Source organism: Henckelia pumila, unplaced genomic scaffold, assembly GCF_033568475.1.
Source record: "Henckelia pumila isolate YLH828 unplaced genomic scaffold, ASM3356847v2 CTG_517:::fragment_1, whole genome shotgun sequence".
Classification (NCBI taxonomy): Eukaryota; Viridiplantae; Streptophyta; class Magnoliopsida; order Lamiales; family Gesneriaceae; genus Henckelia; species Henckelia pumila.
Window position 1 is genome coordinate 47,462 of NW_027331853.1, and position 25,589 is coordinate 73,050.

At 35.4% G+C, this 25,589-nt stretch overlaps 3 protein-coding genes across 4 annotated transcripts; all 3 read left to right on the forward strand.

Moving 5' to 3' along the window:
• The first annotated feature begins 476 nt into the window (after positions 1-476).
• Positions 477-1,787, forward strand: LOC140872962 (adenylate isopentenyltransferase 5, chloroplastic-like). 2 transcript variants are annotated; one of them, XM_073275903.1, is made up of 2 exons: positions 477-556; positions 815-1,787. In XM_073275903.1, the coding sequence occupies exon 2, from the start codon at positions 843-845 to the stop codon at positions 1,725-1,727; it is 885 nt and encodes a 294-aa protein (XP_073132004.1). In that variant the 5' UTR covers positions 477-556; positions 815-842; the 3' UTR covers positions 1,728-1,787. The 2 variants fall into 2 exon arrangements, with proteins under 2 accessions (XP_073132004.1, XP_073132003.1); XM_073275902.1 differs by lacking the exon at positions 477-556 and having other exon boundaries at positions 789-1,787.
• Positions 1,788-8,600: 6,813 nt separating this feature from the next.
• LOC140872944 (uncharacterized) lies at positions 8,601-10,807 on the forward strand. The gene is made up of 4 exons (XM_073275870.1): positions 8,601-8,707; positions 9,207-9,471; positions 9,914-10,045; positions 10,355-10,807. Exons 1-4 carry the CDS (start codon positions 8,601-8,603, stop codon positions 10,805-10,807), a joined length of 957 nt encoding a protein of 318 aa, XP_073131971.1.
• Positions 10,808-14,800: 3,993 nt separating this feature from the next.
• LOC140872950 (DUF21 domain-containing protein At4g14240-like) lies at positions 14,801-20,714 on the forward strand. The gene is made up of 13 exons (XM_073275874.1): positions 14,801-15,223; positions 15,705-15,781; positions 17,209-17,292; positions 17,423-17,536; positions 17,755-17,838; positions 17,996-18,067; positions 18,350-18,417; positions 18,980-19,067; positions 19,148-19,221; positions 19,566-19,917; positions 19,991-20,037; positions 20,131-20,212; positions 20,373-20,714. Exons 1-13 carry the CDS (start codon positions 14,974-14,976, stop codon positions 20,445-20,447), a joined length of 1,467 nt encoding a protein of 488 aa, XP_073131975.1. The 5' UTR covers positions 14,801-14,973; the 3' UTR covers positions 20,448-20,714.
• Positions 20,715-25,589: the final 4,875 nt, after the last annotated feature.

A 25,589-nucleotide genomic window follows, 5' to 3' on the forward strand; every position in this document is an offset into this window, starting at 1 on the left:
ACACAAAATTTTAACCTTTTTATTTGAAAGAGTGCATTATATACTTTTTTTAAATAATTAGTTAATTGAAGAGTCACATAATAATAATTTTAAACAAAAAAAATATTAATTATGTAATAATAGATAATGATAGCCATGTAAATTCACAAATAAACTCACAATATTTATATATGTAAGTTAAGTAATAGATTAGATCCCCCCACCCCCCAAAAAAAAAATTCTATCCGATAAGTATTTCGTACGAATGGATCGATAAGTACTATTGGTCATATGTTGTCAATCTTACTTATTATATATTACACATATATTTGATATTTGACAAATATATGTTTATAAATCACATGTGATTGTGAATCTCAAATAAAATCAAGTGTATCTGGTGAACACGTGCGAAGCTCATTAATTCTCCTTTCACCTCAAATTATTCCGCAAATGGAGCTAATCTCACATATAAAATCAACATCCCTCTCACGTAACTAAAAGGGAGGTTTTGTACATATTTCATTTCTTGGTTTTGGGGGGGATTTCCTCTTCGATCCATGATGATCAATTGAAGGTACGTATGTACATATTTATAGAGGTTTAATTTGTTTTAGTTGTTTTCTCGGGCATTGAGTCTGTTTTTGGCAAAATCTTTAGATCTGAATGTTCAAATATTACACATATATTTGTATGAAATCTGAAACACGATATATGTAAGTATATCTATATATACATGCAATGTGCAATCATTTTCCAACGTAACACATAATATTTTTTTGTTATAGAAAATGCTTGTTGGGTTGTTAATGAGGATCTCATTGTGTGTCTGCAGCAAGCAAATAGAGAGCCGGCTCAGGAACATGATGTTGTTGCGTCGCAAAGACAAGGTGGTGTTTGTGATGGGCGCCACGGGGACCGGAAAGTCCCGCCTTTCCATCGACTTAGCCACCCGTTTCAACGGCGAGATCATCAACTCCGACAAGATGCAAGTCTACAGGGGTTTGGACGTGATAACCAACAAAGTAACGGAGGACGAATGTCGTGGCGTGCCACACCATCTGCTCGGGATGGTCGATCCCGACCATGACTTCACGGTCCGAGACTTCGTGTATCATGCAACCCTCGCGGCTGATGCCATAACCCGGAGGGGACGATTGCCCATCGTGGCCGGAGGGTCTAATTCTTACATAAAGGCACTTGTCCACGATGACTTTAAGTTTAGGTCAAAGTATGAGTGCTGTCTTCTTTGGGTGAACGTGGCGACCCCGGTTTTGAATTCGTTCGTGTCGAAGAGGGTTGATCAGATGGTGGAAGCCGGGTTGGTGGCGGAGGCGAACGAGTTCTTCGATCCCAGTGGCGACTACAGCCGCGGCATCAAGCGGTCTATCGGCGTGCCTGAGATGGACGACTACTTTCGGAATTATATTGATGATGAAACTAGAGCCAAGACTGAACTCAAGGTGGCTATCGATCGAATAAAGTCCAACACCTGCATGTTAGCATGTCGCCAACTCGAAAAAATTTCGTGGTTGGAGGACAAGTTGGATTTGAGGATCCATCGTCTCGACGCCACCGGAGCCTTCACCAGCCAAGTGGCGGAGTCGGACCGAGCATGGGAAAAAGCGGTGACGATTCCCGCCACCGTGATCGTGGCCGAGTTCATATGCTCCGACGATATCGGGCGTTTCATGTCGACTCTTGCTGCTCCACCTCCCATGGTGCACACAACCACCTCCTCCAGTTAATATATATATATATGCATGAGTTAATTGTGATCCCTTTCATGGAACTTGATTAATTCTGAAATTTCCATCATATATAATATACAATAATTATTAATAATTATATATATGTAGACGTGGCGAGACTGGAATGATTCTTTCCATTTCTATGGTTTGACTTGGAGTACGTACGAAAATGGTCGTCCGTACGATTGGGCAAGCTCTTCAATTTATTATGTTATGAATCACCTTTTTCAATGTGGCTGTTCATAGAGTTGACAAATCTATGCTCTAAAATAATATAACAAATAATCTTTTTATTCATTTCCTTTTCATTAGATTGGGTATCATATTCCTCTTGAAAAATTTACTCGTAACTAGCTAGCTAGTAATATATATATACATTATATAAAATCACAAAAATTATTATGACACTGTTTCATGGGTCAACTTTGGGATATAGATTTAAATTTTTTTTATTTTTATGTTAAAAATTTTATTTTATAGTGCAAATATGGAACGATTTGACCTGTAAAAAATATATATCATAGAATTGGGTGTGATGAATCAAAAGTTATATCAATGGAGAATTTAAGTATTTTCATTTTTAAAAAAATATTAAACAATTTTTTTACCAGAAAAAGATCTGCTTGATAAATTATTAATGTGGAAAAAATAAATATCTTTTCGTAAATATTCTTAAAAAAAATGTTCCACTTTCAAAAATTCCTTTCTACGCTTGAAGTGGATCCTTGGCTCAATGAAAAATTATTTGGATTCTATTCGTGATCCAGAACAATGAATCACATGATAAAGTAATTTAAGTTATCATTAGAATATAAACACACATTGTGGTCACTAAGATGGAATAGGGACCATAAGAGACGGAGCCGGCCAATGGATGGTCAGTGGTCACCCCTCAACTGTGTCTTATTTATGGTATTCTATCTTTCAAATTTGCAATAATACTAATATTTTTTAAATGATTTATCGACACCATCGCCCCCTCATCCAATAAAATGTTATTTTCGCCTCGTTAATTGAATTTCCCTTCTCTATCCATGTGGACAAACGTATATGCTTATAAATAAAACATTATCTATGACATTTTTTTAATTGAAACAAAAAACTTTTACGTGCTATATATCCAAAATACTGCAGTACACTATACATATCTTTTTTTAAAAAAAAAAAAACCTATCTTTTATTTTCCTTAATTTTTTCCCTTCAACCCCCTCCTTTCTCTAATAATTAATTTGAATACATAAATTAGTACAAGCGACAATCCGCGTGTGCAACATACTATAAAAATATTGTGTGTTATGTGCATATAATATATTATTTATTTTTAAAAGTATTTCATTTTAATATGATTTTTTTTTCAATTTCATAGTTTTGCGGGTTTGTTTTGCGAGTTTTCAACCACTCAAGACACTAAGAAGATCTACACCACTGCCCAAGTACAAATAGCTCAATGGACCGTTCACATTTTGAAGACAATTTGAAAATGGTCTAGTGAAGATTTCTTCTGATTCAAGATACACAAATTACAAATTATATCACATACTTTATCAGAAAAAGTTAATTGAAGATTAATGCACAACCAACAAAGAATCAGAAAATCAAAAATTTTCCCGAAATACACATTGCTGAAATTGTGCATATGAGTTGTCTGTGACTGTTTCTTTCTACATTTGGAAACATCCAAATCTCACATTTATCAAAGTGTACTCATTATCAAGAAAGAACGACGTCAACGATGCTTTGAAATTTATGAGCTCACAGTAAGAACGTTGAAAGGACCCATGCAAAAGTTACTATAAATAGAGAATGCTTCAAGAGAGATACAAGCATCTGAATCAATCAAGAACTCCTAACTAAAGCTATCTTTATCTTCCCTCTCCCTAAAAAGCTTGCAATCTCATATACTTTGAGTACTCAAGAAAGTCATATTATCTTCTTCTCAAATCAACCCTTGTGTACCAAAAATATATCAGATCCTTAAGGATCAACTAAGGGTTCATCAAGCCTCTCAAACTCTTATGACAGAAAGCTGTTAGAACCTAATGAGAGAGGGAGGGGCCGGGGGGGGGGGGGGGGGGAAATTTTAGGTTCTATTGTCAACTTTAGCAATTTAAAGCGATTATGCAAATACGCAAGTGAAAGACTTGAAACAATCAAAATAAATGCGGTAAATAAATGCGTAAAGTAAATAAAGCGATAAAAGAAATAAAATATGTTTATGGAAGTTCGAGAATAAACCGTCTACGTTTCCCCTTCTTGGTTAAGGTCAATTAACCAAGGATCCACTAGCACTTCAAATGTCTTGGCCTTGATGGCTTCAAGGAAAGCCGTACAACAACAACACGATCATCGCGCTGATACAACTCGATACACTTGGCCTTAAAGGCTCCAAGTATAGCCTCAACAATCACACAACACACATGGCTTCACACTTAAGTATTTACAATGATCGCACAACCAACTCACAAATTATTTTTACAAACAACTCTCGATTTTTTAATATATCGTACAAATCTTGATTGAACACTTTGATAGAGAGAAGATTGCTTGCAAAGGAGAGGAGAGTGAATTGGGATGCTTCAAATGGCTTGGAATGACCTATATTTATAGTTGCAAACTCGGGCAAGTTCGTTGCATCTGTACTGGCCTTCATTGCGTCCCTTCGGCGCACATTCAATTCTTCCGACACCAGTGCAGAACGTTGTACTATGGTTCATTGCATCCGTTCGGCGCATTGCAGCTTTGGTCGGACGAAATTTTTCCTTAAATTTTGGATCATGTTTTTGACGAAGAACGTTGCATCTGTTCATGAGATCGTTGCGTCCGTTCTGGATAGTGCAAACTGCGCGACAATCTTAAAAAATTCATATCTCACAATCTAATTTTCGGATCGACCTGAAATTTGGACATAAACTTTAAAACATCCTAAATTCATTGTGAACGGTGGAGATCGGATTTGGATGACTCGAAAATTCCCATTAATTTTCGCAAGTTTATGATCCATAATTTTGCTTGCTACTTTTACTCAAATCCATTGTTAGAATATTTCGCACATGAATTTAATTTGTTAATAAGGATCTAATCTGCAAGATCTCACTTTAAACGATTATTAATAAAAACCTAATTTTGTAATTATCAAAACAAGATAATTTATCGCATTAAAAACATTAATCTCGTTTATGAGATTTGTATGCGTTTAAGGCGTAACAATCTTCCCCTTTTTGATAATCACAAAACTTGGTTAAATAAAAAAAATAAAGTGCAATAATTTAAGCCAAATTGAAATACATATAAAAAACTCTCCTTTAATGTAACAATATTTTAAACAACAAATTGTTTATCACATAATCAAGTTTTATTCTCCCCCTTTCTATTTGAATAAAATTATTAAATTTAAAGCTAATAAATAAACAACACAATGCAATAATAATTTCATTAACAGAGGAATTTCAAATACAATTTAATTACAACAAGAATATAAAACTAAGAAGCGTCATCCGAAGGGACTTGATTATAGTAGTCTTCTAGCACAGTGAGTCTATCGTTGACAGCATCAAAGGAGTTTCGCATATTTGAAGACAAGTTCGCGATAGATGTCTGAATAGACTGAATGACAGAGAAATTGCGATCCAAATTGAGTTCTAGCCGCTGAAGATACTCAAAAAGACGATCGGAAGATGGAGCTGGTGTAGGCGAAGGCTGAGGCATCATAGGTGGAGAAAAAGGTAGATCACAATAATCAAACATAGGTGAAGAAGATGAAGGAACCGCAGAAGAGGAAGGAATATCGGTGTCAGTCGTGTGTGTGTGATTCACCAATATTGCTTATCCACCTTGCTTTCGATACACTAATGCAACAAGTTTGTTTCATAGAATCATCAACTCCGCTCTATAGTTTCAAAACATTCTCCATCAAGTTCAACTTCTACTCACTAAGATCAAAATGACTTTTCAAGTTATATAAAAAAAAATTCATAACATCGCTGAATTTTGCACCCAGTTATATTTTAGCCCCATAAATTACCCGCAAACTTAGCTATAACTAAAGATAGAATTTGAATTTCAATCCTCTCGTCTATAACCCGGATGGAGCATCAACCACATTATTTTTTTCCCGCAAACTTAGCCATGGATCGGTGATTAGAATTTCAATCCCTTTCCAAGCCCAGATAGAGTTGTAAAAAAAAATTATGTTCCTTTGGAAACTTTTTAGCTTTCAATAAATGTTTTTATTGCCTAAATCATTTCTAAGCTTGTAGAAGTCTACCTCGGTTTCAAGTATAAATCACCAAAGTTAAGAATTGAATCATCCAATTCACTCACAATATCACAAAATTTCTCTAATCACTAGGTTCTAGACAATCAAGGCATATTGCATATGAATGAGAACTCAAGAGTACAAGTTTCAGTGATAGGTGTCTTCTCAAAATCATCGAAAACTATGTCAAAATGAGTCAAAATTCGGTTAATAAACCGAGCAAAAAGAAGACTGACTTTCTTTGAATTTTTAGCAGTATGGTGCATAACCAGAATGATAAAACGAGGAAGGTTAAAAGGTCGCTGAGCAACAATATGAAAAAGGACATAAAGGTCCAAATATTTGCACTTGGAGTAGTCTCCAGTGCGAGGAATGATTGAGGAAGTGATAAGTTTTTGAATAATTTGAAAATCTGGACAAAGCATTTTGAGAGTTGGTCGATCATCACCAACATGAGGTGGTTGACCGAGAATGACAGAAAGAGCTTCTTCACGACTAAACTTAGGACTATCTTCAGGCCATTTAAACGCAAGGAACTCGCTGGGTCCATTTCTAGAAAGAGAGAACCACGCAGAGAGATCGCCTGAAGAAAAAAAAAATATAACAATTTTGAACAATTGTAACAGCATAAATGTCATCGCTTCATAATTCAAGTTCAAAATTGGCGTAGAACTCATGAATGAGGGAGGTATAAATGAAATCTGGATAAGAAGGTTGGAAAAATGATACCCATTATTGGAAATCAATAAAGTCCAACACACGAAGATGAGATTTCACTAAATAAGGGCGATCAAGGATACAACCCGGAAGAATCTGCCTATCACGGTAGTCGGCAAGTATAGGTCGAGATATAGCGGGTAGGTTAAGATTGTGGACAAAAGGTTGGGTACGAGCACAAGTGCGTCGCCTCGGATTGACGGGATCGCCTTCACGTCTTGGAGGCATTTTGGAAGAAAATTTCGAACAAAAGAGAGAAAGAAGGTGAATTTTGGTGTGAAAAAAAACTGAATGCGTTCGACCTCTATATATAGGCACGGGGACGAATGGACGCAATGTTGCACTAACGGACGCAACGTTCGGTCTGGTGGAAATTAAGTGCGGAAATTTTAAACCAAAAATTTTAAAAGTAGGCAGGAAGGGGTGCGAATGGAAGAATCCAACGGACGCAACGTTGAACCTGTTGGCGGTAAAAATTCGCGGTAAATTTTGATGAAAAATTTAAAACTGAGGCGGGAATTGCTCGGAACGGAAGCAACGTTCTATGAATATACGCAACGTTCGGGCAGAGAACGGATGCAACGTTCTTAGAAACGGATGCATCGTTCGGACAGAATATACAAATTTTGGATTTTTCTTCTTAGTTTTATGAATATTAAGACTACTTAACAAGTAATACACATAAAATGTGAGCTTATAATTTTGAATAAATACAATTAATTTGTATTATCCAACATTAAATTGCTCGAATTTAATATTAAGTTCCCCCTTAATATGATATTAAATTTAATTTATGTCTAAATGCGATTACAATTCAATCATGCCAAGTTCACCACGCAAAGTGTTTTCATCTAGTGGTTTTGTAAAAATGTTGGCAATTTGATTTTTAGTGTCAGCATATTGAAGTTCAACTTCATTTCGTTCGATGTGGTCACGAATAAAATGATGAAGAATGTCAATATGTTTGGTGCACAAATGTTGAATCGGGTTCTTTATAAGACATATGACGCTATCACAAAAAATAGAGATTTTTGAAAAAGAGACGCCATAGTCGAGCAACTGATGCTTCATCCAAAGAATTTGCGCACAACAACTACCGGCAGCCATATATTCGGCTTCGTTCGTTGACAACGCAACACAATTTTGCTTCTTTGAAAACCAAGAAACACATATTTTATGACATGACTGTATGCTGCATGCTTATTACATTTCGAGCTATATCTTGGGATATTATAGGGTTTGACCCTGTCATGTTAGTGGATGGACTTCCATTGATTAGGGTCCGGATTATCCAATGGTATTTTGGTACGGGAGCCACCTCCTGAAGTGATGGCACAGCGTGCTACATACCAGGGCTCCGTCTGTCTTTGTTATCTGTTTCTTGGCCTCTAGTTTCAGTAGGCGGTACACTTGCATTCATGCATTTATATGATACAGTATGCTCATACTCTTGTGCTGAGCATTTTATGCTCACGTCTCATACTTTATGTATCTGGACACCCTATTCCATGGGGCAGGTTTGCGTTTGGATGAGGCGGGTGGATCCAGGAGGGACTAGGCAGTGGATGGCCGGCTGGGTGTTTTGCCTAGGGTTTATTTATTGATGTATTGGGATTATACACTGTTTGATTTGGTTGTATAACTATTTGGGTATTTACAGATTCCTTTCCTTGGGATTGTATAATGTTTATTGCTTCCGCAGTTTATTCTAGTTTACTGTTTTAATTAAGTTAATTACATGCTTAAGTCTCTGTTTAGTAGGTGATCTCGGTAAGGGTCATTACAAGGACAGTGTGAGAAGTGTGAAGGACACCATCCTACAGATATATGTCGTGTAGCCAGTGGTGCTTGTTTCTGATGTGGCCAGATGGGTCATTTGAAGAGGGATTCCCCGCAGAATGTTGGGGGATCAACATCTGTATCTGGTTCACAAGCATCAGTTCCATAGAGGACAGCAGGAAAATCGGTTGGGAGCACCAACAAGGGGCCACGTGTTCCAGGTCAAGTATTTTCCCTAAGCAAAGATCAGGTTCAGAAAGAGAATGAGGAAGTCATTGCAGGTACACTTAATTTGTGCGGAATTCCTGCTTTTGTTCTCATAGATACTGGTGCATCGCATTCGTTTGTTTTAGCATGATTTGCTAAGCGTTATAGATTGTATCAGTTGACCCGAGTAAGACTGAAGTTATTTTGAATTGGTCGCGTCCGGTTAGAACTTCGGAGATTCGTAGCTTTCTGGGTTTAGCAGGCTACTACCATCGATTCATCAAGAATTTCTCTCGGATCTCTAGACCATTGACACATATAACAAGGAAATATGATTCTTTTGTCTGGTCAAGTGAGTGTGAACAAAGTTTTGACGAGTTGAGGAATCGATTGTCTACTACACTTGTTTTTACGTTACCATCTGGATCAGGAGGTTATGTTGTTTATACAGATGCATCTCTTCAAGGGTTAGGCTGTGTTTTGACATAGAATGAGCATGTTATTGTCTATGCTTCTAGACAGCTGAAGACCCAAGAAGGGAACTACCCAGTGCATGATATAGAGCTTGCAGCGATAGTGTTTGCGCTGAAGATCTGGCGTCATTACCTGTATGGCGAGCGATTTGAGATCTTTTTGGATCGCAAGAGTTTGAAATACTCATTCACTCAGGAAGAGTTGAACATGCGACATCGTTGTTGGATAGATTTTCTCAAGGATTATGATTGTGGGATCAAGTATCATCCTGGTACTGCAAATCTAGTGGCAGATGCACTTAGCCGCAAGGTGAGTATTAGTGCTCTCCACACTCATGCTAGAGGTAGTTCGATTCAAGAGTGTTGTTCTTCAGAATTTATGTTTAGACATAATAAAGGACAACAAGGGATCCAAGTGTTTTCAGTGTTAGCTGAGCCATCTCTGTTTGCACGTATCCTAGAATTGCAGTTTTTCTGATCCGAAGACGCAGAAGTTAGCAAGACTTTCTCAGGGAGACAACACATATGGTTTTCACTTTAATATAGACGGATTGTTGTGTTTGTCTGGTAGAGTTGTGTTACCTGATGATTCAGCCCTACGAAATGAAGTTCTGTCTTAGGCCCATCGTAGTTGATTCGCCGTGCACCCAGGCAGCGCCAAGATGTATAAGGATCTACATATGAGATTCTGGTGGAAAAATATGAAGCGTAGTGTTTATCAATTTGTCTCTTAATGCCTTGTTTTTCATCAGGTTAAGGAGGAGCATCGACGAACAAGTGGTCTGATGCAGAGCTTGGAGATTTCAGAATGGAATTGGGAGCATGTGACGATTGATTTTGTCACCCACTTGCCAATGACCTCCAGGCAGTGTGATGTGATTTGGGTTGTTATGGATATATTGTCCAAGTCCGATCACTTTATTCTGTATAACCGCGAGTTCACTTTTGATTGCATGACGAGGTTATACATTCAGGAGATTGTGCAATTACATGACATTCCTTTGAGCATAGTCAGTGATAGAGATCCGAGATTCACCTCACATTTTTTGGGTAGCTTTTAGAGAGCTTTGTGTACTACTCTAAGTTTGAGTACGACTTATAACCCAGAGATAGACGACCAGTCTGAGAGGACTATTCGGACATTGGAGGATATGTTGAGGGCATCAGTGATGGATTTTGGGTTATCCTGGCAGGATCACTTACCGTTGATTGAGTTTTCCTACAACAACAGCTATCATTGTAGCATTGACATGGCACCATTCGAAGCTTTGTATGGTTGTCATTGTCAAACACCCTTGTTTTGGGATGAAGTAGGGGAAAGACATGTTGAAGGACCCGAGATGATCAAATATATTTTAGATATGGTTGAGTTGAACAGGAAGAGGATCAAGACAGTGCAAGCCAGGCAGGTCAATTACGCCAACACCAAGCGCATACCACTACATTTTGAGACAGGAGAGTATGTTTTCCTACGAGTATCGCCTTTTCGGAAGGTGATGAGGTTCGGTCTGAAGGGCAAGTTAGCTCCTAGATTCATTGGTCCATTTGATATATTGGAGAAAGTTGGAGATTTGGCTTACCATTTGGCATTACCACTATATCTCTCAAGCATTTGCAATGTGTTCCACGTATCGTTACTCCGTTAGTATGTTGCAGATGAGTCACACATTCTGCATCCAATAGTGGTTCAGCTAGAGCATGACTTATCATACGTGGAGAGACCACTCAGAATTTTTGATAGAAAGGACAAGGTACTTCGGAATAAACACATTCCTCTAGTCATGGTTCAGTGACAGCGTCGACGCGGCTTGGGAATTAGAGAGTCGTATGTGTTCCGAACATCCATAGTTTTTTTGATGTATTGTTTTCATTTGAGCAGTTGAGTTGTATATTGAACTGCGATGTTATTATAATATTAACGATGTTCCATGTTATTGGGGAGAATGTAGTAGCCCGACTACTAATTTAACTAATTCATTGCCTAAAACATTATAAAAAGTTTTTAAATGAGTTAAAGGAGTGGAAAATTGGATTCAGAACATTCGAAAATCATCCGGGAATAGGGGTGGGCGTTTATTCTCGGGTATCGGGAACCCGATCCGACTTGATCGGGTCGGGTAATTTTTAAACTTTTCGGATTCAGGTAGAACCTGAACCCGACAATTTGATTTTCGGGTTGGTTTCGAGTTTCATATTTATTACCCGATTGGGTCGGGTACCCGACAAAATACAAGCCCAACACTAATATACAATATGCCAACACAAGCCTAGATCTCATGTTTCTCATTTAGTTGCTGGAATTTTTAATTTTTCTCCCAAATCTCATCTTCCTCGCTTTGAAATTTCTCGGTTATTGTTCCATCTCATGCCATCTTATCTTCCTCCTAACTTGTCTATGAAATTTCTGGGCTTTTGAGTCTGCACCCATTGCTCTATCTCTCACCGCCTCTCCCTTCGTTCTCGCATTCTCCAAACTTCTGCAAATTTAGCAACCCATTTCCAAACCAAAAACTTAATACGAAGAAGGAATAAGATTGAGAGAATTTCAAGAAGCGGTGCTGCAAATGGGCGAGGCTTGTGATGCTATAGACCCACGAAAATTTCCATTTATTTTCTCTTTAGATCTACAATGTTGAATCTTGAAGCTTTATGTTTTTCAATAGATTTTATACAGTGAGGTGCATAAAAGATGGAATTGTGATTCGTGAAGGTTGTAATGGTTTCTTTCCAAATCCAAAGAAACAAAGATTTTGGGTGCCCGAAGTATAATAACCAAATTTTTCGTATACCCGATTGTCGGGTACCCGAAAATTTTGGGTCGGGTTTGAGTAGTCTAAATGACTACCCGAATAGTTGGGTACTCGACCCGACAATACCCGACCCGACGCCTACCCCTCTCCGAGGAAGTTCCAAGTGTTCAGGACTTCAGACAATCCAAACCAAGCCAAGGGATCGGACCATCCGAACAGTTCAGAAGCTATGTTAAAGTTTGGAATCTCCTAGTAGATCAGATGATCCTAGTCAGGATCGGATGATCCGATCACATTCAGATAAGATTTCGGATATGGTTGGACGCATGTTCGGATGAGATTGAATGGAGGAGATCGGATCATCTGATCCATGTCTATAAATAGAGGCCGAAAGTGCCATTTCCAATTTCCAATTTCCCAACTTACCTCTCTCGTTCTAGCTCGATTTTAGGGTCTTTTAGGCATTCTTCTCGAAGGACAAGGAGCGACGGAGTGCTGTCGGAGTTGCAGCAGAGTTGTGCCCAAGTTTTGGGGCTATCGCCATCAATGGGATATCGACGGACGTAGGTATTATACTAGACTCAGATTAGTTTAAGTGAGTATTTATAGTCTAGTTAAGGCTTTTAGAGGATAAATAATGATACAATGATTGTCTACTTATAGGTTTGGACTGAAGTACTTGTATCATTCGGATTCTTGCTTTGAGGTATGGACATACTATCCGAGATACTCTGGTTGATTATGCATGTTCTATGTTTGCATGTTTTATGTGACATTGATTATATGTGCATTTATTATGTCACGGATATTATGCTGCATGCATTGTCACGTTGAACCTGTATTTCATTGATACTACCTGTAAAGGGGTCGCTCAGCTCTGTTATATTTTGTGGATGGATACAATAATTTTGGATCCGGATATGTCCACGGTTTATGGTATGGGAGTACCTCCTGATGCGACAGCTCAGTGTACTACATACCATGACGCCTTTAACTGAGCAGTGTTCTGGATAGGTTTTTTGGTACCCTTCACTTGCATTTGCATTCATAGAACATGTATATTCTTACATTCGTACTGGGCATTATTTGCTCACGTCCATGGTTATTTGTCCTGGACATCCCATTCTACGGGACAAGACTTAGGTTGGACGGACCGGGTGGTACCGGTCACTGATTCTGTAGGATGGATTGTGGATATGTTACAAGATGTTGTAATAACCAAAGTCTTCTAGGAAATTTTTTTCTGTGTGGAAGAAGGGGAGACGTAAAATGATTCAGCCTTCGAACTTTCATATATCTTGTGTTCTTTACCTTTCTGTTTATTATTCTATCTTGTTGAATCTGCATATTTTTCCTTAGCCAACAAAATCAAGAAAATAACTTTTTTCCTCTAAATTTTTATAGTAATGTAATCTGACCCAATATGAAAGTCTATTCTCTGATTCATAAGGGTTGATATGATATTAATAGAAATGAATTATTTCGAAATTAACCTTCTTGAATTGCTCATTACCTTCTCAATTAGGAAGAATGAAGATATAGACCTTATCTTATTTTTAATTCAATGGATAAACCTTAACTTTAGAAAGACTATATTACCCTTACTAAAAAGACGGCATGTAATTAAAAAAAATAGAGATTTTTGATTGAGATTTATATGAGTTTTTTCTTTTCATTCGTATTTTCATCAATTTTCCTTCTCAAATAGGTTTTCTAAATTTTCATATCTTTTCCTCACCTTCCTGCATGTTTTTCCATTTCCAACATTCATTATTCTTCTGGTGTTTCAATCTTTGTCCAGAGTTCTTCCATACCAAAGTCTTTCAATTTAGATTGCTAAGATAACAAAGGAAAAGAAAAGAGCATCGATAAGTTTTCAATTTCTAGAGTTCTTCAATTCCGGAATTCTTCAGTATCAACTGATTTTTTGTTCATATCGACTGAGATTCAGTTCATGTAGACTGTTATTGTCAATTAGTAGATTTTCTATTGATCCAGTAGATATTTTAAACATGTTTACTGATGGTCGGCAGACATGTCTACTGCCTTCAGCAGACATGTCTACTGATATATTTTGAAGCAGTCAACATGTCTACTGAAGGAGATACTGATGTCTACTGCTTCGGTAGACAATTTTTACTGATATCTACTGAAGGAGGTAGATATGTCTATTGGCTTCGGTATACAATTTAAAATATCTACAGAGTTAGTTGACAATTTAAAATTAGTTCCACATAAGTTAGTTTTTCTTGAAAATCAGTCTCAATCTTAAGGGCTTGTTTGATACAAGTACAAATAATACTTGTATAACTTGTCTTATCTAATCCTTCGTTCTTCTCGTCATACTATTTATTCATCTATTAATTATTTATTTATTTTACATCAATCAAATCATTAATCATTTATTTTATATCAATCAAATCATTGAATTTAAATTACTATATTACCCTTATAAATAATATTATTCATATTTTATTTATTTTTAAAAAGGACAAAATGATAATTATATAAAATTCAATCAATCAAATCACATAAACTATAATCTATCAATCAAATCAAATACTATATTAACTATCATTTTTTATTTATTTTATATTATATTATATTACTTATCCAAATATTATTTATCATATTTTCGAACCAAACGTTACCTAAAAGTCTATACTGCCCATAAGTTGAGATCCTTTTGGCTTAAATAAAATGAAGGGAAGTCCCTTTGGCTGAACTAAAAACAAGACGAGACGTATGTTAGATTGTCCCTTCTCAATTGATGTAATGGAAGTTCAAAAATCTTTTTTGACCACCCTACTTTATTTATTATCATAAAAAAATTCAAATCCAAATATTATAATATAGGCGGTATTATCATTATCATTATATATATAAGTGCCACGACCACCTGTACTGTAGGTGATTTGTTTGTTTAGCTGGAAAAAGGTAATCAGGTCAGGAATGTGGTGGTGGATCTGCTGATTAAGTCAAAAGTAATAATCACATTTCATATACGGCAGTGCACGGCGGAAGGGAAGAGAGGGATTTAGAAGGCGATTGATTGATTGATTATGCACCTGGTGAATGCGGTGGTGTTGGCATCTGTGGCTATCAGGCATGGGGGACTCCAAGATAGCGTCTTTTTGGACGCAGAGATTGAATTCGGAACCGTCTGGTGGTTCGTGTACGCGGGGATCTCATGCGTGCTTGTGCTGTTTGCCGGTATCATGTCCGGATTGACATTGGGTCTCATGTCATTGGGCCTCGTCGACCTCGAGATCCTTCAGAGGAGCGGTACCTCCTCTGAGAAGAAACAGGCTGGTATTTATTTCTTTTCTTTTCTTTTTCTTTTGATGGGCGGAGGCGGATTTGATTGGAATTTGTCAAAAGATTACTTTTTTTTTTTTTTTATTCCTATTCCCGTCTCCATATTACCTTTTAGCAATAGTTTGTATTGCAAGCTAATCTTGAACTTGATTTCCATGTGTAATTTTCTATAAGTGTGACCTATTATATTCAGTTGCCCCCGTAGGCTTAAATTGTGGCTCGGGCTGCTCATGTCCATGTGGGTTGGTTGTTTTAGTTGTGGTTTTTTTTTTCTGGCTCGGCTGAAAAATGAGGATAATTGTCGATCCTGAATCTGGCAGTTCTTTAGAATCTGCTTGAATATGCTTTATATGCATGTATTACAGTTATATGTTGAAATATATCACTTGACTACTGGTCTGTCTTGAAATTTTTGTGCTAGTAGTGGTCTTCTTATTTGTTCCTCTGATTTTGATGATTGGTCTGTAATTTTCAGCTGCAATACTTCCAGTGGTTCAGAAGCAGCACCAGCTTCTTGTGACACTACTTTTATGTAATGCTGCTGCTATGGAGGTACTGATTATGACTTTGTAATTTTTTTTTAATGATGTTTCTTGAATGTGGAATGTTGATTTTGTGCTACGGGCCATACCTATTTTCTTTTCAGCTTTTGAAAAGCAATGGTTCTGCAGGAATTACTGAGTGAAGTGACGTGTTCTACTTCTAACCGAAATTAAGCAGTTTAAGTGGTGCAGTTGTATTGAACGAAAATCTATAGGTTTTCATGTGTTTTTGACCCAATGTTCAAATTCGAACAGATACAGAATATCAAGTAACTTAACAAATCAAGGTGTCAGTTGCCCTAGGAATCCCCAGTGTAATAGAGACCAACTGAGAATGGAATTTTGGAACTAGAATAGCATAAGACAAGCATAATCTTCATAAAATGATACATGGGACCTGAGTGCGAAATTCAGCAAATTATTTGGGCAGCTTGCTGGATTTAATTAATTTTGATATACATGGCTGCAACCCACGCAAGATTGTTTCGATAAGTAAAGCGCTAAACTGAAGTACCTGCTTTGCCTCACAAATGAGTTGTGTGGGCTTCGAACTCTGAGAGGTGTCTTTGCTTTATCTTTGCTTTATTTTTCCCATAGCAGTCCTATCAACTGAGGGATTATACAATCCATTTACTTGTAGAGCACAGTCACCAGAGCAGATGGTATGCATTTGACAGTGAGATTTATATGTTACAAATAGTATTTTAGGCCCCTGATTATAATTTCAAAGCTAGCGGTTTAGTTTCCGAAGGAAGGTGACGGCCTTAACTAGAGCTTGGGCATGTGTTGGTTTCAAATCTTAATGTTCTAGTTTGATTCGGTAATCGCTCGAACTAATTTGCCTCAAAGTTATTCTTTTCAACTTTTAAAAAAATAATGGCACTGCTTGTGGGTTTCATCAACTGTGAAACTAATTAAATATGATTATTCAATAGTTAACACAAATATTATAGATTGTATCAGGAAAATAAATAAAAGGAGGGCTTAAATATAATAGATGGAAATCAAGTAATTCGAAATATATAAATTAAGTTATTGATGTAGGCTCGTGATTTTAATGCTGAAGATGAATTGTTGTTCAGGTTACTTCCAGTTTCCTATTTTCCAGGAATTGAATAAAACCAAAAGTTTTGATTTTATTTCAATTTTTCAGTGATGGTTCAGATTTCTGTTCACAATTTGAAAAGAACCGGCTTGGGGTTTAATTATACTATGTGGTACAGTTGATAGGGAAAATTTGCATGTAATTTTAAAAAGAATACTGTTATATTGTAACTTTTGTTTGCTTACAATTTTCTTGAGATAGTCATAGTTCCTAGTTCTGGGGAATTATATTATTTTTTTCTTTTATATATTCATTTCAAGACTTTTGTATGGCTTATCTTACTGAATTATATTGATAAAGTTCTGCTTTCGTACCATTCTTGAATCTTGCAGGCCCTTCCTATATACCTGGATAAGCTTTTCAATCAGTATGTTGCCATTATATTGTCGGTGACTTTTGTTCTATTTTTTGGAGAGGTACATGCATCTACTATATTATTTATTTGGTGTAAATTTCAATGGTGCATTCTCTTATGAGCTGAGATCAGCTAATGAATAGTTTCCGGCTTGTATGATGGTGAATTCTCTTGTTATTTGATGTTGCCAGGTTATACCTCAAGCAATTTGCTCTAGGTATGGACTTGCGGTAGGTGCGAATTTTATATATCTTGTGCGTGTTTTGATGATCATTTGCTACCCGATTTCTTACCCAATTGGAAAGGTAAATTTTATTTTACCTAAGCAAAATGTCATTAAGTTTACTCTGGATTTAATTGTTTGGCAATTTTATTTCCATGAATTAAAATAATTGGTGCTACAAAAATGCACGCTAATATATGGATAACAGGTCGCCTCTTGTAATAATCATGCTTGAGCCCTACTCATAAAAGATACCTTATGCTGTCATTTTTATTCATTATATATATATTTTTATCATAGATACTAGATTGTGTACTGGGACATAATGAGGCGTTGTTTAGACGAGCTCAACTGAAGGCTCTTGTTTCTATTCACAGCCGTGAGGTAAAAAAATTTCCAAGATATCTTCCATGCCTTTATTTTTCCAAGTGTTAGTACCCATTGAATTAGATATTGGGTTAACTGTTTTTATTCTGATGAAAATCTTCTATGCGCTAAATGTTTTACCTGTTTAGGATAATGTTTGTTCTGTATCTTTTAGGCCGGTAAAGGAGGGGATCTCACACATGACGAGACAACAATTATTAGTGGAGCACTAGATTTAACGGAGAAGGTATGTCTCATGCTGGATATAGTGTGCACTATCGGGACTCATCAAACATTTTCGATCTCTGCTATTAGAATCTTCAATAGCTTCCGCATTTGGTTAACATCAAAAAATTTTATTAACGGTATTTCACCAATGGTATTTTAGTTTCCATCAGTTGTAAATTTTGACCTCATGAGTCAAGATAGCATCTAGTTCATCGTTACTAAACTTTTTGGTTTTCTATAGTTCCTTGAAAGTAATGTTCTTTCCTTTTCTCTCTTTCTTCTTTTAATCATCTTCAAACAGACCGCTGAGGAGGCAATGACACCAATCGAGTCCACATTTTCTTTGGATGTCAACTCGAAGTTGGACTGGTAACATATTAAAGTTCTATAATGTTTGAGCGAGAGTGGCAATTTCTCATTAAGATCTATTTCTCTATAAGCACGAAGGCAATGTATTAAGTGTGTGCTGAGATGGCGAAAATGCTTTAAAAAAGGGCTCTTTATTAAAAATGTGATGAAAGCCCGATGTTAAGAAGCTGGAAAATATGATTTTGACGGTTTTTTTTTTATAAATACACTCAAGTAGACATTATCTTTTACTGATATTTTAGACATAAAAGTTAATTTTGTAAAAAAAAAAAAAAAGGCTCTTAAGAAAGCTTTATTTAATAAATAGTTTATAAGCGAAGTGTTTCTGCATCCTAACTCATCATAAGTGAAACAACTCATCGACTATTTGTCATTGTTTATGATCTTTAGAACAAATACAAAACTATCTCTTATTTTGTGGCACCTATGTCCATCTCATATACCAGAACACAATTTGAAACATGTTGGTTCCAGCCAGTATGGCAGCGGGCTTATATTTCACTTAAGTTTTATAATTCTTCTTTTATTCTGTATATCATACAAATCATACGTGTTACCTCAGGGAAGCAATGGGTAAGATTCTGGCTCGTGGGCACAGTCGAGTTCCTGTCTACTCTGGGAACCCAAAAAATATAATTGGACTCTTACTGGTAAAACATCTGAAAATTGTACGTGTTCTTATAATTTGTATACATGTACTTGTGACGCTCAGAAGCCTCTTTGTTAACAGGTTAAGAGTCTTCTTACTGTGAGAGCAGAAACAGAGACCCCAGTGAGTGCTGTTTCGATACGGAGAATCCCACGGTACAGTAAAGAACTTTACGGCATGATTGTTATAGGGAAACATATTATATCAAAAGATTCATTGTAATCTTGATATTATTACGTCTTATTCCATGGTATATTCTTCATTCCCAAAGTTCCTGCACAAGTTGAATGTAGAAGTTTGAACTGTGATGTTCAACATAAAACACAATAATGCCTTGAATAAATTCTTGCACCATCTTGTATTCAATGCCAGAGACAGAGTTGGCAAGCAAAGATCTATTGGCTGCAACAAGAATACACGTTTCATTTTATTCCTAGCTCGTTTATCTAACTGTTTGTTTACGATGGTTGAAGTATTTATTCACAGTGATTCTTCACAGTGTTCCAGCAGATATGCCGTTATATGACATACTCAATGAGTTCCAAAAAGGTAGCAGTCATATGGCGGCTGTTGTCAAGAGCAAAAACAAAAAACCTCCTTCAATTGTGGAGAAGTCTGAAGAGAATGAACCCACGTATGGGAATTCACATTTAACGACCCCATTACTATCCAATAAAGAAGAGAAGGCGGAAAGTGTAGTGGTTGATATTGAGAAGGTTCCAAGGCCTAGCTCTAAAAGTAACCTTACATATGACATGATTGTTGGTAAATTGCCTCCATCAGACGACTCGGAAGATGGTGAAGTTATTGGTATTATCACCTTGGAAGACGTATTCGAAGAACTCTTGCAGGTAAAGTAATAGCCTGGATACGCTATCCCCCTCTATTTTGTACTTGCATTCATGATTCTATTTGTTGATACAGGAGGAAATTGTTGATGAGACGGATGAATTTGTTGATGTGCACAAAAGGTACTTGAAACTTGGAGGTTCTTGTTGCTATTAATATTATTATTGTGACGATTATGGGTGAAAAATTGATATAATGCCTGCTTCATTTGGCAGGATACGAGTGGCTGCCGCGGCCGCAGCTTCATCAGTTGCACGTGCGCCATCTTTCCGACGGGTATCCGTCCAAAAGGGGCCTGTAAGTAAATAACTGCATAACTCACTGTTTCCTAGTTTTCTCGATATGATTGAAAAATGGCACTCTTATACACACATTTATTAGCGCGCGCACACACACACACTCAATATTTTAAAACTTCTCCATACTCATTCTTTTATCCTTTATTGCACACTCGCAGGGAAGTCAAAATAAGCTAGGACACCCTCTCAAGAAACCAGGGGAAGACGACGAAGTTCCAACAAACAAGAGATGAAACCGGCTACCGCCATCGAAACCGAGACTTTTGTGTAGGTAACATACATTATTAAGAAGCTCAGGCGATGCGACGATGAAAACAAATGTCGAGCGTATGTAGTAGTTCTTACATATGAACCCTAAATTTTGCAATGCAATAAAATAGAACTTGAGGTTGCTAAACATGCGGAGCTGAGTGGTTTTTTATAACTTTTGATATAACGATAAATAAAAATTAATATGATTGGTTTTTATGTATAATTATAACTTTTGATAGAACGATAAATAAAAATTAATATGATTGGTGAGATATATCACTTGCATGATTGTCTTGAGTTTAGGAATAATTGTCAGAGATGTTTGTGAGAGATATGTAAGCTTATTATTGGAAAAATTATAAATTTTATATTATCGAATTTCAATTTCAAATAATTATTTTTTAATTTTAGTTTTTGTATTTAAGTGGTGTTTTTTTGGGGACTGAAAACTTATAATTTTATTAATGATAATCGTCCATAATATTAATGTGGTGTTAATATGATACTGATATATCTAACTTATATGAAATAAAGGACAGGACAAAGATATAGCTCTAAAAACGAAAGATATGGATATGAATATGGATATGGATATAACTCAATAATGATAAAATAACCCATTAAACTCGCAAAACGTCAAATATATTTTAAAAAAATTCTCCTTATTATAATTTACACGGAACACATAATTTGGAAGATATGAGCCGTAAAGTTAGTAACGTTATTATGTTATAATGAGCAACACATAATGGGCACTCATGTGCACCAATTTCATGTGGCAGCCATGTCACGTTTTACTTCAATTCTTGTATTTTTTTTTTTAAAAAAATAAAAATTTAATACACTCCTCGTCAAGACTCCAACACGACACAACCGCTCTGCTTCCCAACTCTGCAAACCTAGCGTTCACTCCTCTCCCTTCAAATTCTCCTTGAACGTGGCCGCTTGCCCTTGATCGCCGCCCGCCGCTACCGTGGTTCAGGTAATATTTTATATTTAAACAAATTGTATATACTCTCCTCAAAATTTTCCCGTAACTTTAGTTTGGCCAATTCCTGAATTTTTCTCCTTGAACGCCGTGGCAGCCGCTCACCTCTGATCGCCGTCCGCCGCTTTCCTGGTTCAGGCAATAGCCCATGTTATATACAACCGGTCATCCTATTAAAACCATCAATTCTGGTACACTATGGATTTTGGTTAATTTCTTGGAAAATAATAACTTTTCAAATTTAATTAATCTGACAATAATTTGGATTTGTCCTAATATGATCAATTCCAGTTGGTTTATAAAAATATATTGTCTTTGAAACAGAAAAGTGATTTAATGTGTTTGGATCACGGGAATTTGACGGGATTTGGTGGGATTTGGAATTGGAAATACCGATTTAGTGTTTGGCAACTTGGGATTTCAAAACGAGATTGGTATTTGGTGGAATTTCATAGGATTTCAATTAGTTAAGTGAAATCTTGACAAAATTGGTCGGATTTCACGGAATTTGAGTTTATAAAGCAATAAAATTATTTTTAAATAATAAATTCATATACTTTACTTATAAATTTTAAGTTTTTTTTATAATTTTTTATAAAATATCATTTATCCAAAATTTATACTATCAAATTCCAAAATATATTTTAAATTTCTGCCAAACACAAAATGGAATTTCAATTCCATGGATTTTAAAATCCAAATCCAATTCCAAATCCAAATCCAATTCCAAATTCTATTTTTTAGACATCCAAATACACTAAGGCATGGAATTGGAAAATGGATAATGTGTGTGCAAATTTATATATAATTTCTTTCATGAGCAAATTTTAATTTTCTCATTGAAATTGTTCAAGTTAAGTATCAAATTTTAGAGTAAATGGTTGTTGGTTATTGATTCGTCGGCAATTATTTGTGTTTATCGAGGTAATTAATTTTTTAGAAAAAGGAAATTAATTCGATACACACTAGCACAAATATTGCTAAAAAAGTTATTAAAAACAACTTATAAGTTTGTTTTATCTTTTATAAGCGTATAAGTTGTTAGATATTGTTTTAAAAATAAACTCTTAAAACTATTCTAAACAATTTAAAATGATAATGCTTTATGAGCTTATAATTGTTAGTTCTTATTTTAAAAGTAAACTTAAAGTTGAACGCAAGCAGATCGCAAATCCAAACAATAATTCCCTGACATTAACTCCATATTAAAATACTGAAAAATTAATATAATGTGTTTGATTAATTAAATTAATTTTAATAATCTCTAATTGGATGAGCTTGTTCGGGAAAATAAACGTACGTCGCTAATTAAAAATATATCATGTAAAAAATAATGTCGTCGTAATAAATTTTATTTGAAATCTTTATTAGTATGTCTTGCTTTCTCGTCAGAGCTATGTTCATATATATTTCGTTCAAATTATCGATGTAAATAACATAAACACAAACAATTAAAACAAATTTTCAACTACGAAAACCAATAATTTTATGGATGGTTCAACTACGAAAAAAAATTATTTTAAAGGGAGATTCAATTAGATTCGTACATATATATAATTAATTAAAACTTATATATATTTGATGATACCACAATTATGTAGCTAACTTGATGCGAAGAATAACACTTCGTATCTATTAATTAAATTAATTATGTATATGCAAAGCCCTTAATAAACTTGAAATCAAGTAGGTTACGCTGCGTTTCATTGATGAATTTTAAATGTATTTTTGTTGTTTAGATAAATAGGTCTATAAATTTCAAATCCGTATTAGTACCTCATATTAATTGGGATAAATTTCAAATACACTCATTAATATTAATATTGATGTCATTTGAAATTCAATCTAATATGTATTCCTAATGCATAAAAAAAATTAAGACGTTAGTTTAAGATTTGATCTATTGTTTTATTGTAAACAATGAAACTAATTATAGAAGGCCATGAATTTCAAATTCATCAATCCAAGCGCAAAATAAAAATATTTTAACTACATGAGCTAATTACATGAAATATTGTTTCAACTACAAAAAAAAATTATTTTAGAGGGAGATTAATCAATTAGATTCATACATACATAATTAATTAAAACTTATATGTGATGATAGCATAATTGTGTAGCTAGCTTGGTGCGAAGAATATCACAATTGGTATATATTAATTAATTAATTAATTAATTAATTATGGATATGCAATGCAAACCTCAATAATGATGATAATTTTAAATTCATTCTATTTTATATTTCTAATGCATAAAAAAATAAGATGTGGATATGAATTCATTCTATTTTATATTTCTGATGCATAAAAAAAAAAAGATGTGGATATGGATTCGATCTATTTATTCATTGTAAACAATGAAACGAATCAAAGATCATGGATTACAAACCCATCGATCCAAGCGCAACTAAATATATTTCAATTACATGAGCTAATTAATTAACATGAAATATAGGTCAACGCACAACAGTAAATATATCATCAGTTTGTTATAACATATATATCACGTGTTTGCAAGATATAGCGCACACCTCTATCTACCAAAAGATCATATAACATATATTATACCCATAACGCGCGTGCACATATATAAAAGTATATATCACTAGAGTTTTTGCATAATCATTTATAATATCTCAGATACTACACATGATCATTTTCAAACTTCCAACATAACACGATCTTCATTAACCTAAAGGTTAATATTAATCTCCACATATATTAATTATAGACACAAAATAAAACCTTAGCTTTGAGCTTCAAACCTGTCAGTAGAGGGATCGAACTGATCGATTGCTGCTCGATCAGTTTTAATTCCCTCCATATATATATATGTATGTATATATATAACTCAACGACAATCAAAATGGACTATCGATTTTTCGAAACCCTCGATGTTCAATCAATCATCGAAGTTTACACGTTCAAATTTCAGTTGCACGAGCGTCACCGAGCACCTCCATACGATGTACAGGCGGGTCCTTTGTTCTTGTATGTATCGGAAGCAGTACTTGGGCCATAACCGGAACTTCCGCACTCGAATCGAACTCATGATCATGTGCCAAACGTTCTCTATTTTTTAGATGGAGAACAATAGTGATATATAATATCAAGAAGTTGATATTCAACAGAAGAAATTAGTGTTATTGAACAATAGTTTTTGGTAGCTGAGATATATATATATATGATCAATCTGACAAGTGGTGGTAGGAATATAAAGAGAGGTTATACTAGGGCTAGATTAGATTTTGTGGTGTGTGACAGGTGTCGGGTTCTGATTGGATGACCGTGATGCCAAAATTGTGTGTGGGTGGGGGGTTGGGGCACTCTTAGCAAAAACATGTGAATATGCAGAGTCATCAGTTTGTCTGCCTCCAAAAACTCCGTGGAGAAAGACTAAAGTACACTAACCCTAATTTGCCATGCACACCCCTATACATTTATGTCTTTGTTCGTTTCTCTCTATTCTCATATTGTTTACAATTCCCTGATATTATTTTGATTTTTCTTTCACATGAGAGTGAAATATATATATATATATATATATATATATATATATATATATATATATATATGTCGTACGTACAGCCATTCGGGATTAAATATATAGTTATAATTTCGGAATATAATTTGTATTAATTCTTGAGAGATTATTGGTTCTTACATATGAGAAAAATAAATTAAAATAGTTGTGATATTAGATTGATATCGATAATTAATATGATCTAGGACATCCAACGTATCATTATTCTTCCATGTTTCGAAATCGACACACCTTAGCTGGCCATTTGCTCGATCGAGTCAATGATTAGGTAATGTACGTTTGCAACTTCTAAATATAAGTGATTATGAATTTTTTTCCACAAATTTGTTAAGAAAAAATCCATAATCACTTATCTTTAAAGGTTGCAAATACTACCTTAATACAATTGCTCAATTACCAATGAGTCTAACATGAAGGGGATCGATAACGCGCCCTTTAATTAATTTGGTCTCAGCCACGCATGGTCCGACCCGATCGATCTCCAAAATCCCTAGTTATGTACGTCGAAAGCGAGACACTTGGAATGTATTTTTAACACATCTCGTGAACATTTTCTACACAATCTTCCATAATAAAAAGTCCTCTAGCTGGA

Coding starts and splice junctions, on each gene's coding strand:
- LOC140872962 (XM_073275902.1), top strand. CDS start 789: ATGAGGATCTCATTGTGTGTCTGCAGCAAGCAAATAGAGAGCCGGCTC.
- LOC140872950 (XM_073275874.1), top strand. CDS start 14,974: ATGCACCTGGTGAATGCGGTGGTGTTGGCATCTGTGGCTATCAGGCAT. Junction 15,782..17,208: donor GTAATGCTGCTGCTATGGAG/GTACTGATTATG, acceptor TGAATCTTGCAG/GCCCTTCCTATATACCTGGA. Junction 19,068..19,147: donor ATATAATTGGACTCTTACTG/GTAAAACATCTG, acceptor CTTTGTTAACAG/GTTAAGAGTCTTCTTACTGT.
- LOC140872944 (XM_073275870.1), top strand. CDS start 8,601: ATGTTGGGGGATCAACATCTGTATCTGGTTCACAAGCATCAGTTCCAT. Junction 8,708..9,206: donor GGCCACGTGTTCCAGGTCAA/GTATTTTCCCTA, acceptor CTATGCTTCTAG/ACAGCTGAAGACCCAAGAAG. Junction 10,046..10,354: donor GGCAGTGTGATGTGATTTGG/GTTGTTATGGAT, acceptor TTATCCTGGCAG/GATCACTTACCGTTGATTGA.